General features: G+C 34.2%; 1 protein-coding gene across 3 annotated transcripts in view; it reads right to left on the bottom strand.

Moving 5' to 3' along the window:
• Positions 1-1,247: 1,247 nt before the first annotated feature.
• LOC120636128 (GRB10-interacting GYF protein 2) overlaps positions 1,248-16,968 on the bottom strand; it is an 85,240-nt gene continuing 69,519 nt past the window's right edge. For 2 of the 3 annotated variants that reach the window (XM_039907432.1, XM_039907433.1), the window contains 7 exons: positions 16,370-16,579; positions 15,690-15,767; positions 11,684-11,813; positions 9,476-9,688; positions 8,416-8,539; positions 7,975-8,080; positions 4,312-7,137 (listed from right to left, as the gene is read on the bottom strand). In XM_039907432.1, the coding sequence (XP_039763366.1) occupies positions 7,021-7,137; positions 7,975-8,080; positions 8,416-8,539; positions 9,476-9,688; positions 11,684-11,813; positions 15,690-15,767; positions 16,370-16,579 (978 nt within the window). In that variant the 3' untranslated portion in view covers positions 4,312-7,020. Of the gene's footprint in view, positions 2,424-4,311; positions 7,138-7,974; positions 8,081-8,415; positions 8,540-9,475; positions 9,689-11,683; positions 11,814-15,689; positions 15,768-16,369; positions 16,580-16,968 lie in introns of those variants that run through there. The other variant, XM_039907431.1, reaches the window with a different exon arrangement.

Below are 16,968 nucleotides of genomic sequence, written 5' to 3'. Positions count from 1 at the left end.
CAGAGTATTTATACTTTTTAATTATTAGTTTAAAATTATGCAGTTAAAAATTTTCAAAATCGGTCTTGAGCATTTATTTGTGTTAAAATATTTATTTTTAAAACAAAATGCTAAAAGGAGGCCGGAGTTTTACACACCTCTCGTTCGAAAACGCCCTAATGCGTGGTACGTTATAGTAGATTGTTCAACAAAGGTGTAACACCGACTTGGGTGACGGGTTGGGTTGGTTCACGGGGATGCAGTTTTTGACTTACGCTGATGGTTACTACAACTGTTTTTAATTTTAAACTGTTACAATTCTGATGCCATTCATTGCATTTATTTACAGAGACATCCCTTAAGAATACTTCTTTTTTTATTCCACTACAAGTTACCATTGACTGCAATCTCACCTGGTGGAAAGTGATGATGCAGTCTAAGATGGTGGCGGGCTAACCTGTTAGGGAAATGGCAGTTATGTTTAAACCATACCCATAATCTGGCATAGCACAGGAACACTAAATCGCTTAGAGGCACGTCTTTTTCGGTAGGGTGGTAACTAGCCACGGCCGAGGCCTCTCACCAGACCAGCCCAGAAAACAATCAGAAATTAAAAATTTCCAAATTGCGCCTGCCGGCAATAATTCATAGAACAATGTGAAATGAATGATCACTGTGAAAGAAGATGAAAATAAAAAGAGAAAAGAAGAAGATGATGAAAAGAAGAAGAGGGCTGTTCGTGCGATCTATAAAATGGGTCCGAGAGAGTCATTGAGAGATCAATTTAAAGATGTGAAGATAATGACAGTTTTTAGCCAATATATATTTGAAAATTATTAAATTTTCTATGTTCAAAAAGTATTTCTAAATTTAAGAGAAAATGTGACTGCAACAGTTTGAACATTAGAAGCAAAAATAAACTTGCAGTGCAATGTACTATACTACATAAAATAAGTAATTAATTTAAAGGAAATTGTATACTACTTTACAATAAATTACCAGTTAATATCTTGGAGATGTCTCTAAAAAAGTCCAAAGTTTGTATTAAACGTAATCTTATAGAAAAGTCCTATTATAGTATTAAGGAATACGTTAACGATAAAAATGCTTGGGTGTAAATTATTTCTCTAACCAGGTTGCATCTTTAATAGTTTTTAAATGACAATGTGAGATGGTGATAACGAAAAAAATAATAACAACCGGCTAAGTTCGTTGTGGGCTTCTTCTTAGACCAGGGCGCGTTCGGAACCCTCGTAGCTTTAGTTTTAAGTAGACGAATTTATTTATCGCCATCAACTCTCTCCAATGTCATATGTTACATGTAATGTGCGCATCAAAAGTGCCATCTATGTGACTATTTGAATAAACGAATATTTGACTTTGATTTGACTTTGACTTGAATATTTTAAATTAGGTTTTATTGTACAAAAAAAAAACTAAAAATGTTTTACTGAGTTTTAAAATCAACAATCAACAAATGTAGCACATGTTTAAAAAAACGTGTTTGTGTAATGTCAGGTCGAGTGGGAGCACCATTCGTCTATTACTTAGAAACAATAGAACATAAATAATGCTAGTTATCAAAATCCGACTTATTAGACAGAGACCGATATATAACTATGTTTGTGTAGAAATATTTCTTTTCATATCTATTTTCGAGGATAAAATGTATTCATGAACATTTTGCAAATTTGCTAAAATATATTTGAATAGTGTTTTATCGCTTTGAACATTTTAGAAATTGTTACGTGTTAAAATATATTTATATCGTGCATGTGTTTTATATTCCGGTCAAATTAGACTAAAGCAAAGGCAAAGGGGTTACAAAAATTCCGACTTGGCTGAATAAAGTCGGAATTTTTGTAGGATTGTGACACTATTATAAAGGAAATGTGAAAGTCCTCATCGATCCGGCACGTGTAAAAAAATTACTCGGGATCAAAGGTCACAAAAACGGGGTTTTCGCGATTTTCAGCAAAACTGTTAGTTTTATCTAGTTCTATAAAAAAAAAAATCTAAAACAATCCCTCCAATATTCAGCCAAGTCGGAATTTTTGTAACCTTGGATGTCTAAATTGACCGGACTATAACCGGTGATCGTTAAAGGATAGAATATAAATGAGTATTTCATTTGGCGAGAAAGTCTATTATAATAATAAAATGTTATTTAATCCCATATTAGTACCCAGGGAATTGTGACTTTACGAAGTAAATTAGATATCTTAATACGGCAAATTTTAGAGAAATATACAAACAATTTTCTGGCGTTGTTGTCTTTTAGATATCTATGAACATAATAAACAGAAGTACCCCACCTTATTGAATTAGCCAGTGTTAAATTTATTTAAAAAAATATGTTTTCAAGTAGAAACAGGACCATTTATTTGACTTATAATGCAACCGTATGGTATATATTCCTTTCATTTTTTTTTTGAATTGCTATACTGAAACAAGAAAAACAATTTTGTAAGCTTAAGCAGTCAAGACACCAAATTCCCCAACTAACCCGGAAATCTGACACTTTCCGAAGATTTTGTCTCGAATAATACTTATTTATATTAATGCCAGCTATCGATTATTGAAGGTTTTATGTTAAACTTATCTTCCCGCCTTTAAGTTATTTATACTCTACCCAATCATATTAATGATATTACGTTGTAGGCTGTTACAAAGCACCAATTGGTCTACTAATCGGAAGTAATGATTATTATGGTATAGGACACCCTTTTTCATGTCTTCCCCTCGTAAACGTCAGTAACTTAATATGGCAATCTATAAACCCTAATGTGTGCGAGGGATTGATAAGTAATGAGCAAACGACACAGATGAACTGCGGTTTTGTAAACATACTGTACGTGGCATATCGCAACCACCGCACTGCTAAGTGGGAGAACGAGCGGTCAATCAACCCAGTCAATTATTATAGGCATATGATAATGCTCTCTGCGTTTTAAGTTTATAGACAAACTATGCCTTTCAGTTAACTATGAAGTAAATGAAAATGGTATTGTTTTTTTTTTTTGAAGTAGACCAATCAGCTGCAGCTTTCAACGTACACAATCTTATGATTTTGGCGTAAATAGAACTCTGCCTTAAAATAAAAAAACTCGTAAACTGCATTTTATATTATACGGTCTCACGATAGTAGTTCACAATATTTTATCAGCGAAGTTCTCTTACGCCATACACCGTCTTCTTTATTAACGCACGAGATAAATGAATAAATTACCTAATTCATTTCTATAAATTATTATTATTATTGAATAAATACAGTAAAACCAAAAATCACATTATAATAACGTTTATTTATTCCTGCTTTTCAAATTAATTACTTATGGCACGGGCATATGTGCTACACGTCACCACACGCGAGTTGAGTCAACTCTATTAAAATCTCATTAAGCTGTGCAGTTGTTTCAAACACTTGCGTTTTAAAAACACTAATAAAGCGTAACGCGAACGCTGTATGTTTTGCAGTTTTGAAATATAAGTAAATATTAATATATATAAAATGAGTAAAACAACAGTCGCTTATATAATCTAATAGCAATAAAGCCATACAATTTGAAACAACTGAAATTATTCCTTATGGCATGAGAGGGGCAGAATGAAACTGCTTCTCCCACGTGCTGCGCAAGGAATACAGTCGGCGTGACGCGTTCCATATTTTCATAAGACACAAAGGGTTGCTGCACACACATTTGGTTGGAATTGTTCTAAATTACCCGAAAATTTGTGCATCTACGCATTTTCGTCGAACTGTGAGTCGCGTACACATCTGTGTCTGCAAGTAAACGCATCTCTAACTCAATTTTAACTACATTAATAAACAGTTGAATTATTTTATAGAAATGTACGGGTAAAATAAACCTTTATATATCTATGTAAAAGCTGTTATTTTAACACGATAATCTCAATAGCTACCACACCGCCTTAAAAAAATAATAGATTGCGGTAGTGAATTTACGTAGGCAATTTACGTTTATTGAAGGAGGAAAGTTACTTGACTTCTTTTGAAAACAACGCGGCCGAAACCGCAAGGCACGGTAGTAATCTATATAGAAAAAAGTTAACGGTTAAGTTATAGTTTAATCATTTGAACTATATCGTTTTGTAACATACTTAAAAATCCTACTAACATTTCACGTAAATCATTTTAAAGGACAACATTTGACTTAAATATCTTCATTAAGTTCACTTATAGCAACTTTAAAAAATATCTTGCAATTAATTAGTTTTACTGTATTTATAAGTAAATTTACAATTAAATAAGACACATAAAATATTTAAATTAAATTGGATCGCAATAAATTACAGTTAAAATAATTTACAAATAAAGATTTTCATTTTAAGTTTTAAGGCAAATAGTTTATCGAGTTTGAATAGTTTCGTTAGTTAAAAAATTCCGTCGCGGTATTAACATTCAAAGACATTGTTACTAAGACAGAACTACGTTAATGTTAAACAGTGAAATCACAAGGACAAACATGCAATACAACATTTGAATTATCTTGAAATACAGATATATTTAATAAATTCCATTTAACACCTAAAACATTAAATAAATTTATATACAAACAATTACAATCGGATTTTATAACGGGTCTACTGAACCTGTTTACGTATACAGTACGGCGATTTTTTTATTCCACGTACACGTACGACGTATACATCGAAGTACGTTCGTAAGTAACGTATGTGTAAGTAGATAGTACGGCGAAGTATAGCGGGCAAAAGTTTAGCCCTAGGTCTTGAAGAAAACAGGTCCTAACGGCATACACATGTGAGGGCGAAACTTTCCGAAATGTAGGTCGTTTTCAAATTTATCGACTTTTCCCTAAATATTGTCTGAAGGTTTTTTTTAGATTCAGTTCAAATTTGAGATTCATCGGGAATCGAAATAGAGGTTCTCGGAACCTCAATAAACCATAGTGGTTAATGAAGTCCTTGAATATTTACCGGATAGAAAAGACGGAAAATTTACTTGTGGACCTACACTTATGACTCTGAAGAGCACTGAAGGGATATATTAGCTCCATATGTGTTCCACTGACTTTTGAGGAGGTTGCTTTGAAGAGTTAGCATTAATACCGCAAGTCAATATATGTTCGTACCTCTGGCCAAAGAAATGGCATCCCCAACATCTGGACGCCTGGTATTCTTTTACCATCAGTAGTATCAAATTATTGATGCCGCGTGTCCCGTTTTAAATTATGGTTCTTATAAGTATAACTTCGATCTGGCACCGTTCAAAGGGCGGATAACTTGCCTTTAAGATTTAGAGCAACTAGATAACTTTACGCAATAATAGGCTTTTTTTTAATTTTACCAATTAAATAACACTTGCTTGAACGGCGAAGGAAAACATCGTGACGAAATCTGCATACTCGAGAGTCCTCCATAGTCTCCCCGAAAGCTTGTAAAGTCCACTGCAAATTGTCTACTCACGGTAGGACTATGGCCTACACCCTTCTCGTTGTTAGATGCGACTTGAGCCCCGTAGTGGACCAGTGAAGGGTGGATATTTATGATAAAGATACTGTTTATGTTGAACTTGACTTCTACGTACTTCCTCGCCACGGTACATAAATAGGTCCGACCCTTATAATATTGCCGTTCAGAAAAATCTATGGGACACACAGACTTGGAATGTGCGCTTCTTGTGTTTATAAAATCCGATTACATAAATTTGTATGTATCAATAAATATATAATTGCATAACTATACATATTTCAATATTTTACTATAATAAGATATATCTTCTACAAATAACAAATAGAGAAAATGTACCGTCCGACGGTAGTCGTCGAAACTGATTGGCTGCTACCAATAATTTTCACAAACGGGTTGTCGTATTTATTTGAGTCAGTACGGGAGTTTTCAACAATTTGATTGAATGTAATTCCTTGGTGTCACTGGCATTTTTATGCAGGAACTTTAAACATTTTTTAAATCTTGGTCAATTTCGTTTAGTCATCATCTTTTTAAACGGATCGTGTTTTTAATAATTCCGGTTACTTTGCAATTATTCACAATTAAAGTATACTGTACAAACTTTTATTTTTTAATTATAAATAATGAGGCTGGAATGGGTTATATCGAGATGACTGAGTTACTGAAGCAATGTTTACAAAGTGACGATCAGCCTATATATAGTTATCGAGTTGAATAATGTTAAATTTCTTACCAAGAATAAAATAATAAATAAATATACTACGACAATACACACATCGCCATCTAGCCCCAATTTTATTTATTTTTATTTATTTACCAAGAAGATAAAACATTTTCAACAATTCTATATTTCTGAAAGGCTGGTGTCACTTTGTTTTTGTATCAAATTGATTGACTCCATTTTAGCGTCGTTTGTTGTGCAACTTTAATATGAATGCCCCAGGAACTAAAATTTTATTTCTTAAATACAGTGTAAGTTCCAGAGACACTCATAGGTCACATTCGGCGCTTCGAATGGGGACACAATTTAAGTTGTCGTTTTTATGGGGGATATCCAGGCCAGTGTTGATATTAGAGGTTAATTGTAAACTAATCTCTAAATAAACTAAATTGACAAGGAGGAAAACCAGTTCAAATAAAGTTAAGTCTAAATCTGTTTCGACAACTGCTATCTTAGCTAGTTTATCGTTAAATTTTAAGGATAAATTAGTTAAAAAACTTCAAGGTCACTTAAAAACGGCAATCCAAAACTCTATAATTTATGGACTTCGCAAAACCATACCGACTCGACTTAAATCATACGACAAAGTGTTTCTTTATGTCACATGATTTAAAGCTCACGTTTAAAAGTAAATATTAGACGAGTCGACATGGTGTGCGAGGGCAATAAAACTTCTCGATTTAGTTAGAAATTAATTAAACAATGTAGGTTAAATATTTGTTAGATTGCGTTCCAGCTGTTCGGTTCGGACTTGAGGAATGCAGTGCAGCAACGGTCGTTGGATACCATCGGGCGTCGTGGCACCGCATTCCGGGTGTGTAGTGCGAAATATTATAATACCTACGGCGGCTATCACATGGCGGAGCTTACGCGGTGTCAATGTCGCCTACATTGATCCGGTCTTCGGAGGCCGTGACGGAGAAGCCGAGTATACGAGCGTCCACTTTGAGCATTTTATTCTTTTTTGACTTCTTGCCTTTACCCTGTAAACAACATAATGTGTTAACGACTACTCCGATTCATAATAAGACTCCGAAAAAAAAAATGAGAGCTCAATCATAATGCTAAACTAAACTAAATTGATAATAGTTCTGCCCCTTTTATAAGGAAAATATAATTTCAATGAACTTTTTTTACCCATCAGTTTGGTTTAGTTTAATAAATTTTTGTACAACAGAATTGACACTATTGGAGACAGAAGGCTACAAATAGTTCTGTCTTTCTCTACGGGAAGCATTTGTTAAAGGGTAATACTAGTGCTACTTCAATATACTTCAGAGATGCGTTAAAAGAGAATAAGGTCCATTGTCTTATGTGGTCTTACTTTAAATTAGTTTGTCCAATCTTTGCTAACGTTATTACTCAAGATGCTGAGTGCTGCGAAATGAGATTGAAAAAAAACAAACTATTAATAATCTGTACAGTTCTTCACAGCTAAAATCTTACGCTTAAAGAGGCTGTGACATTTTCTAAAAATTTAGATCGTAGGCCACCACGTTGGCCCAGTGCGGATTGGTGGACAAATACAATATAATACATATTATTACATACATGAATATTTAGGTTGTTTTAAATTTTTGTCTATAGAAAATTTATACTATTTTCTAAAAGAGTAGGCAAAAAAGTTGACAGCGAACTCGACGACTGCTAGAATACATTAAAGATTGCAAAAAACAAACGATGAAAAAAAAAAAAAAAAAAAAAGGAATAACGATGAACTAATTGAATTCGAAATCGGTCCTGTCACGATCTTAAGAAGTTAAATTTTATAATTTATTTTTGTATTTAGCTAAGAAGGATGCAGGAGTTTAATCCCTCACCTTAACTTCTTGATACTCCGAGAGAGGAACTCGAGGGTTGACGGCAATGGCGGGGGAGCAAAGGTCGTCTGATGGAGTCACCATCCCGACGCGTAGAAGCTTGGACCTGGATAAATATTAACACTATGTTAAGCAAAAGATCATCAGCCATCATCCAGAAAACATCTGGATGATGGCCTTGTACAATGTTCATAAAATATCAACCTAACAAGCTTGCAAATTGTGAGGCCACCGGCTGTATGTATAGTCGGTTTTTTTTTTCTTTTTTTATGACACTTTTAGTTAACCCTTGACTGCCTCAGCTGGTGGTACTTAATGATGGAGTCTATGATGATAATGGACACAACTTAGGTAGTATGTCCATTACATTATGTCCATTAGTATCATATCATACCCCTAATTAAAAAGGGAAAAAAGATGAATAAAAAAATGTATACAAACCTTCTTTCGAGGAACTGTCTAGCAAAGTCATTAGATTCCTTGGTGTCGCCGAGGTAGCACTTTACGTAGTCTTTGATTTCATATGGCGACTCAATATCTTTCAGGAATCCCACGAAGGTTGGAACTGAAATAAAGTGATACAGAAAATGTCAAAAACTTTATAGTCATTGAAAAAAATCGAGCCTGAATTGATAGAACATGTGGGTGAACCCCGATGTACTGGATACATCTGAGGGACGAGTGCACGCTTGATGTCGTGTGAATATGCAGCATCTTTGAAACACTTCATCAGATCTAGATAAAATCTAAATGGGGCCATTTCGGAATACACCACTTTCGTAAATTGGATTTGCTGGATACGACAATCTTTTTAGCGAAAAGACTTAGTTCTGCAGCATACGCGGGTAAAATCATTCGTCGTATGAGAGTTATAGAATGTGCTAGGCTTGTGTATTTTAGTTCACAGCATTATGTCCTACGGCATTTATTATAGAGTAATGCTGCTGATATTGATTCTATTTTGGTACTGCAAAAGAGAGCTGTTCCTTCAATATATAAAATGGGCCCATGAGTCTTTAAAGGATAAATTTAAAGAAGTTAAAATAATTACGGTGCATAGTCAGTGCCTATACCTATTCGAAAATTTAATTTATGTCCATAAAAATAGAACAAACTTAAAAAGAAAATGGACTGAACCAATATAAATAATTGCTGTCAATAGCTCTAACTTCATAGCTTAATATAAATTTACTATGAGATGGTGTAAACAAAAAAATACCCGGCTAAGTTTGTTATGGTCTCTTCTTAGACTAGGGCGCGTTTGGAGACTAGTGCGCGTTTGGAACCCACGTACCTTTAGGTTGGCCAACGAAGTTATCACCATCCGCTTACAATTATGTAAACATATATGGATGAACGCTTCATAAGTGCCTGTTATATAGGCCTATATAAATAAAGAATTCTTGAATTCGAAATTTACAAAAATAATATTTTGCAAATCTGTCTATTCATAACGTCCTCCTTTTGAAGGTGATTGAAAACTGTTGTATTACAAACTTACCATCAATCTTGGTCCTCCACAAGACCAATGCAGTGCTGCACCAGGCCTCAAACTCACTGTTCGGGGAGGGTTCTCTTTTGGCAACGTTGGAAATCGTGACTTTCTTCTTGATCTTCGGCTCTGCAGCTGGCTTAGCCGGTTCTTGTGGTTTCTCCACTTTCGCAGGCGCGGGTGATGCGATTGCTGAACTTGAAGGGGTGTCCCAAAATCCACCTAAAAGAAAATTAAATCATCATCATCTCTTACCGCCCTTCAGCTAGGAAGCACACCAACAAGTCCCACCACGCTGCTTCCATGCGGCTTGGTGGCTTCCGATTAATAATCTAACACATGTTAGAGATATAACCTTGTCGAGAGCTTAACGTATTCTACGAAGAACAGAGGTGGAAAATGGACACCATTCGCTTCCAAAATCTGGGAAATTAAAAGCTGGTATTGATATTTTTAAAAGAAAAACCAAATACCTAATTACTTTTGAAAGAAAAAACTTACTAGGAACTTGATCGGTAGTTCAAGATGCTAACGAGTAGACGAACGAGGTAGTTATTATTTAATATACGATACGTATGAAGGCTAGGGATGTCAAGTAAGCAATTTTTGAAACTCGCAACCAAAAAAACTTTTATAGTATAAAAGAATACCTTAGTGACAGTAATATAGCTACTTAGTTAACTTTTGTAACCGTAACAACAGCATTTGTAATTGTAATTCATATTTAAAAAAACATTTGCACACTGTCTGTGACAGTCGATTGTGAAGGGTCTGTTTAATGAAATGTGTACAGTACACATTTCATTAAACAGTATAACTTGTTTATGTACCCACAATTTGGCAAATAAAAAAATATTATTATTATTATTAAGTAAACACTATATATTCTTAATTTTAATATTATTGTATTATAATTTATGCTTATTAACTTTGTAAGTTTCTTTTCTCTGTGCTTTCTTTATTATTTATTGGTGACCAATGAAGAACTTTCAATGTACTGGTTTATCTACTCGTCCGCCATTTTAATTTTTTAGTAAATAGCGTCCAAGCATAAAACCTATATAAATGGACAGCTAAAATCAAAACTAATAATTATTCTATTAGAAATAAAATGTTTTGTAGTAGGTTTTCAATGGTGAACTGTTATTTACGTTCGCATTTAGACTTCAAGAAATATAATCTGGTTTCTTATGACGAAACCAGTTATAATTCTGAAACTTTTCTTTATTGTTATAAATTTGGAGGTTTTTGTTACAAATAATATAAATAAAGAAAAAAAAATACCACTGAATGAATATGTTAATTCGAATATTGGAATTATCACTGAGATTATTAGTAAGTAGAAGTTAAAAACTCACACTGCAAGCGGTATAAGTAACTGAGTTTTAAAGGTAGGTTTCAACCTTTAGTAAGATTTCAAGAAAGCAAATGATTTATCGGCGTTAGCGTAGGTCTGTCACTGATTTGGAATTATTCTTTTCTTTTGCTATTTGGCTGCACTTAGAATTCCGCAATTGTCATTTGTGTTGGAAGAGTAATAAACAAAGAGGAGGACAATTATTTATGGATTTGACAACACCAATGACTAACATAGTGTCCACAGAAAAGATATTGGTACCAACATCTATAAATCTATTGATCTTTTAACAGGTTTAACAATATGCAAAGCACTGCGTTAAGCACAATTCCTATGTATTCACAATTAACAAAAACAACCATTCGAGTATGAAAGTTGTCAAGCAAAGTAAACAAAAACACCTAGATATCCGCAACCTTAATTATTTTATTCATAATTTTGTTGCCCAAAGTACCTATTGTAAAATTTTACAATAATTTAAATATAACAGGTACTGAACCTAAAACTTAAGCATGTAATGCAAGCTGTTTGTCTTTGATTTGTCTCTTGATTGCACTTATCGGTTAAAAAATATTAAAAAAACATTCTTTAACGCTGAAAAACAAAATGTAAAAGTTCATAGTATTAGATTAATAAATATCGTTCACGCCGTAAAACAAATTATCGTTCAACTCAGCAATCTTATTTTGAGTATAATAACGAAAGTCAGCGACAGCCCTGACTGTAACGACAACCTCGAGTTGTAAGGTATGTAAGGTATGTATACGCGATAGAGGCCTGATACCACCGCTGCCACGTGCTACATTGTAAACTAGGCAACGCACATCGTACCTAAATAAAACCTAGTTTTAGGGGATTACCTCCATTAGTAGCGCCCCCCCATTGTGCGACACTAGAAGGTAGGGGGATGAGCGGCGGAAGCGGGATTATATCCTCTAGAGGCTGGGTGGTAATATATGCAGACGCCGCCGACTGCCGCCTTGTTTCCGCCTATAGACAACACGGTATGTTAGATAGAGACAGGTTATTATTTACACAACGGTATTAAAAAAAAAATTAAAAATTAAAAATATTTATTTCGTTTCGTACAGCAAAATAATACATTGAAATTGGGGTCATCCTAGTAAGTTACTAGTATTACTACTAGCACTTGTGGCAGGCGGCCCCGCTCTTCCATAACATCATATACAAATTGAAATAAATAAGTAGATCAAAGTTATATAAATCAAAATTAAGTATAATTCAAAGTTATAAAGGTAAACCAAAGATAATTACAACATGTGTGTCTACTTGAGGTGGGTTAGTGTGTGTGTGTGTGTGTGTGTGTGTGTGTGTGTGTGTGTGTGTGTGTGTGTGTGTGTTTGTGTCTGTGTGCGTATGTGTGTATGTGTAAACGAATGGATGTATAAGTTATATAAGATGCAAAATTCATACGTTCATTTGTTGCATCAAATCCTCCGTTTCATAATAGTTCAATTTATGCAACCACTCAGTAAGCACTTTTTTGCAATTATGAAGTGCTAATGGATAAATATTTAACTTACTGTTAATTATGTTGTAGAGATAAGTCGATTTCCTGGTAAATTGTTGGGAAGCAAATTTAGTCCTACTTGGAATTGAGTGTAAAACCATATTTCTTCTCCTAGTTTGCCAGTATTGTAAGGTAAATTTTTATGTACTCTTAGTAATGATGAAAGTAAATATAATTTTCTAACCGTTAGTAACTCACAATGGTTATATAGGTCTACAGTTGAAAATCTGTATGGTTTGAAAAACATAACTTTTAGTAAAGACCTTTGACCTCTTTCAACTTCTAGAAACTTTGTTTTTGAAGCAGCACCCCATGTTGAAATGCAATATCCCACAATGGATTGACCCAATGTTACGTAAATCTGAGTCAATAATTTTTTTTTTTGTTGTTACGTGTCTCAGCGTTTTAAAAATCCAGACAAGCTTCCTTATTCTTCCATTCACAAATTCGACATGAGGGTGCCATGAGAGTCGCCAATCTAACATTACACCTAGATATTTGTTTGTTGTTACTTTGTTAATTACAGGACAATTACAATTACTAGAATTTAGATTACTACATTCATGAATTTTAACAAGGAAATTATTGTGAGGTTGTGTTTTTGAATTGATTGTAAAGCAAATATAGTTTGATTTTTCAGTATTTAGCGTTAAAAGATTAGACTTTAGCCAAAGAGAGATTTTTGATAGGCCTGATTCAGCCATCAATTTAACAGAGTTCCATGATGTGCTTGAAAAAACTAAAGCAGTGTCATCGGCATACGAGAACACATGGCCTCCGTCAAGTTTTAAATTGCATAAATCATTAATGTATATTAGAAATAAAGTTGGTCCCAATACACTTCCTTGAGGCACACCAAATGTTAGTTTAGAGTCCTCACTAATGTAATCTCCAATTTTGACACGCTGAGTTCTATCGTGTAGATAATCTTTGAGTAACAGCAGTGCTGTGCCTCTAATTCCAATTCTTCAAGTTCTTCTTCTTCTTTCAAGTTTTTGTATAAGCAGAGGTACGGAGACGGTATCAAACGCCTTTTTAATGTCTAAAAAGACAGTTAAACATTTTTTTCCTTTGTCTAACTGTTCTGAAATTAGTGACGTTAACGCTAATACGGCATCCTCTGTGGATTTTCCGTGTCTAAAACCGTATTGTGAGTTAGAGAGAATTTTAAATTTATCAAGGTAACTAACCAATCTAGAATTTATTAATTTTTCCAATACTTTCGCAATGGATGGTAAAACAGAAATCGGTCTGTAGTTATTAATATCTTCACTATTTCCACTTTTGAACACAGGTGTAACGATAGACTGTTTCAGTATAAAAGGAAAAACTCCTACTGTGAAACAGAGATTAGCTAGATGACAAATTATTGGTGCGACTATGTGTATGGCTAATTTAAGAAATTTGGTTGGAATATTGTCCCAGCCTGGCGCACTGTCAGATTTAAGATTCAAAATAACATTTTCAGTTTCATATAGATCAGTATCCAGGAGAACAAATGAAGATAATTGACTATCAACAAATAGTAAGGGATCTTCAGTTTTGGGGGCATTCAACATAATATCCTCTGCTAGTTTCCTTCCAACACTAGCAAAGTAGCCACTTACATAATTAACAGAGTAAACTGGAGAGGGATTTATATTTAAAAGATTCAAACTTTGAGTTCTAGTTTTATTTAAATTAGCTATAGATTTAATTTTACTCCAAAGTACTTTGCTATTATTTACAGAAAGAGCTAATTGTTGTCTATCATAATTCCGTTTTATCTTTTTAATCAGGCTGTTACAGTAGTTACGATACCGCTTAAAGCTGATTTTTAATATTTCATTATCAGGATCGGCCCTTAGCCTTTTTTGCATATTATTCCTGTTTCTTATACATCGTAGGAGGCCAGATGTCATCCAAGGTTTGATATTGCGTTTATTTTTAGGGAGGTACATAAAAGTCGAGCTCTCTTTCAGTGAGTCAGTCAATTTCTTTACAAGTTCTTTAACTACCAACTTAGGATCTTCAGAGTAAAGCAATGTATCCAAATTTTGTTCCATAAGTATTCTTATAGCTTTGTCATAGTCTACGAAGAGCTTGGTTTTTGGGCACTTGTGGTTACTATGCAATTTAGCTATGCATAAAAATATCATGTAGTGATCGGTAATCGAAGTGTTGAGAACTGATATGAAAGGAGATACGTTCTTTTTCTCTAATTTTAATATGAAATGATCAAGGCAGTTACTACCTCGAGTTGGAAGGGAATGACCTGGGAGTAGGCCATACATAGAGAGCATGTTTAGGTAGTTGACCCTATTATTGGATTCATTATTAGATTCGTTATCTTTAGGTATAAGGTTTATATTTATATCTCCCGTAATTATAATATTTTTATGTGATTTGATAGAATCAAGATATCCACTAAGCGAGTTTATATAGTTATTTGCATTGGTATTTGATGGAGACCGGTAGATTCCTAAAATAATATAATCGTTAATTTCTAATTGCAAACACGATGCATGTTCTAATATTACCTCCTTAGCACTAGCCAAAAGAGTATTTCTAACATAGATAACTACACCATCGTTTTGATTAAGGTGGTGTTTAGTGTTGAATGAGTTGTAATTATTGAGGGATGGAATGATTTTTAGAGGATTTAGTCGACATTCTGTCAGGACTAAAACATCTATATGAAACTTTAGTTGAGATAATGAAATTTGAAGATCATCCAGATTTGAATAAATACTGCGTATATTCTGTGAAACTACTTTTAGATCATTTTTTTTAATAGTCTTTATTTCGTTAAGCTCCTCGATATCACATTGCTGTGATAATGGAGCCATAGACTGGTCTATTTCGTTTAAAGTGACAAGAGAATTAAAATTCATACTGAGGTCTGACTTATGAATACAAGGTGGTATAGTAAGTTGATACCTGAGGGTATATCGATAAATAACCAGTAAGATTTAATGATAGACACAGTGCAACATTTATAAGTTATTTGTATGCCTGACTTATATATGTGAGGAGTGATAACATTATTTAATGAGTATGAGTATTTGTGTAGTATGTATATTGTGCCACGTATTGTGTGTGTAGATTTTTGTGTGAGCTCAAGCAAAATGAATAATGAATCGCTTACAGGTAGACTAAACAGTAAAATACAAGTGCAATAACAATAAACAAAACTGTTTGCAAATACTAAATAAATATTATAGAAGTCAGCATGCAATGACAAAGTGAGATTAAAGAGTATGGCAATTTTAGAGAATAGTCATTTTTCTTGCAATAGCTTGTGGATTTATAGGTATAAAGTAATAAATCTGATAATTCAAAATATAATGTATTACCTGAATCTCTGCTAAGGTTGGTCCGGTACCCTTGTTCTCCAAATTGTTTCTGGCCCAAGCTAGATTCGCCTGGATCTCCTGTAAAAGCATTTTTAAGATTAACACGACGCAGTTTAAAAGGGTTAGTCTGTTTAACCACCCAAAACAGTAACAACGGAAATGGATTGGTGGAATAATGGAATTCAGTTCTGATTCTTATTTAAATGTTTCATCCCAAGTACAGAAAGCAAATAGATATGTTGTAATTTTTTTTTAGTTTTTCATTAAACATAATATTTCTCTCAAGTTTATTTTCAATAAATCACAGCTAAGTTAGGTTAGAAGGCTTTTAAAGAAAACTGTGTGTAGTCTTAGTTGAAGTATCTTGAACCTGTTGTGTCTATATTATAAGAACAGCATAATAAGAAAAGTTATTATTATTTAGAGCACACATCGCCATCTAGCCACAAAGTAAGCGTAGCTTGTGTTAGTGGTACTAAGATGATTGATGAACATTTTTATGAATAACATACATAAATACTTATAAAATACGGATAAATAAAACCCAGACATTGAAAATCATTCAGGCACATCACACAAACATTTTCCAGCTGTGGGAATCGAACCCACGGCCTTGGGCTCAGAAGGCAGGGTCGCTGCCCACTGCGCCAGTCGGCCGTCAATAACAAGCTTGTATTTACCTGCTCTCTAGCCATAGCCGCGGCTTGTTGCTGCGCCAGTAGGTGCATCATATGTTGTTGTTCCTTGACCTGTTCCAATTTCTTCTCGCGCTCCAAGCGCTGTATTTCGGACAGGGTCATGCCGTCCTTCGCGCTCGCGACCGTCTGATTGGCCACCGACCACGGCGCCCTCTTTATGAGCGTCTCCAAGAGCTGACGTTGCTGGTGTTCCTTAAACACGCCAGCATTGAATTAAGTACAGCTGGACCTCTTTAATCCGAACCCCTTCTAATCCGAACACCTCTGTGATCCGAACGCCCCACCATCGCATTTTCAGTCGCCCGCGCCGTCTAGCCAGTAACCAGTTGCTTACTGAATAGGTGGTGTTTTGATTGAATTGCGAGACAAAGCTTTTTATTTGTCATGAAATACCTCCCGACAAACTAAAATATTAGATTTCTTTTAAAAAGTTTAATAAATATAACGTTTATAGATGAATAAACATTACAAATTTTACAATCCTATTAGTTTTATTTTATAAAATTACCGTATAAACTCTATGTAGGTGCTATAATCCAAACGCTCCACGAATCCGAACGGGGCACAAATTATGGGAGTTC

Source organism: Pararge aegeria, chromosome Z (assembly GCF_905163445.1).
Source record: "Pararge aegeria chromosome Z, ilParAegt1.1, whole genome shotgun sequence".
Lineage (NCBI taxonomy): Eukaryota > Metazoa > Arthropoda > Insecta > Lepidoptera > Nymphalidae > Pararge > Pararge aegeria.
Note: the sequence above shows the minus strand (reverse complement) of the source record. Positions and strands in the feature narration are given on the sequence as shown.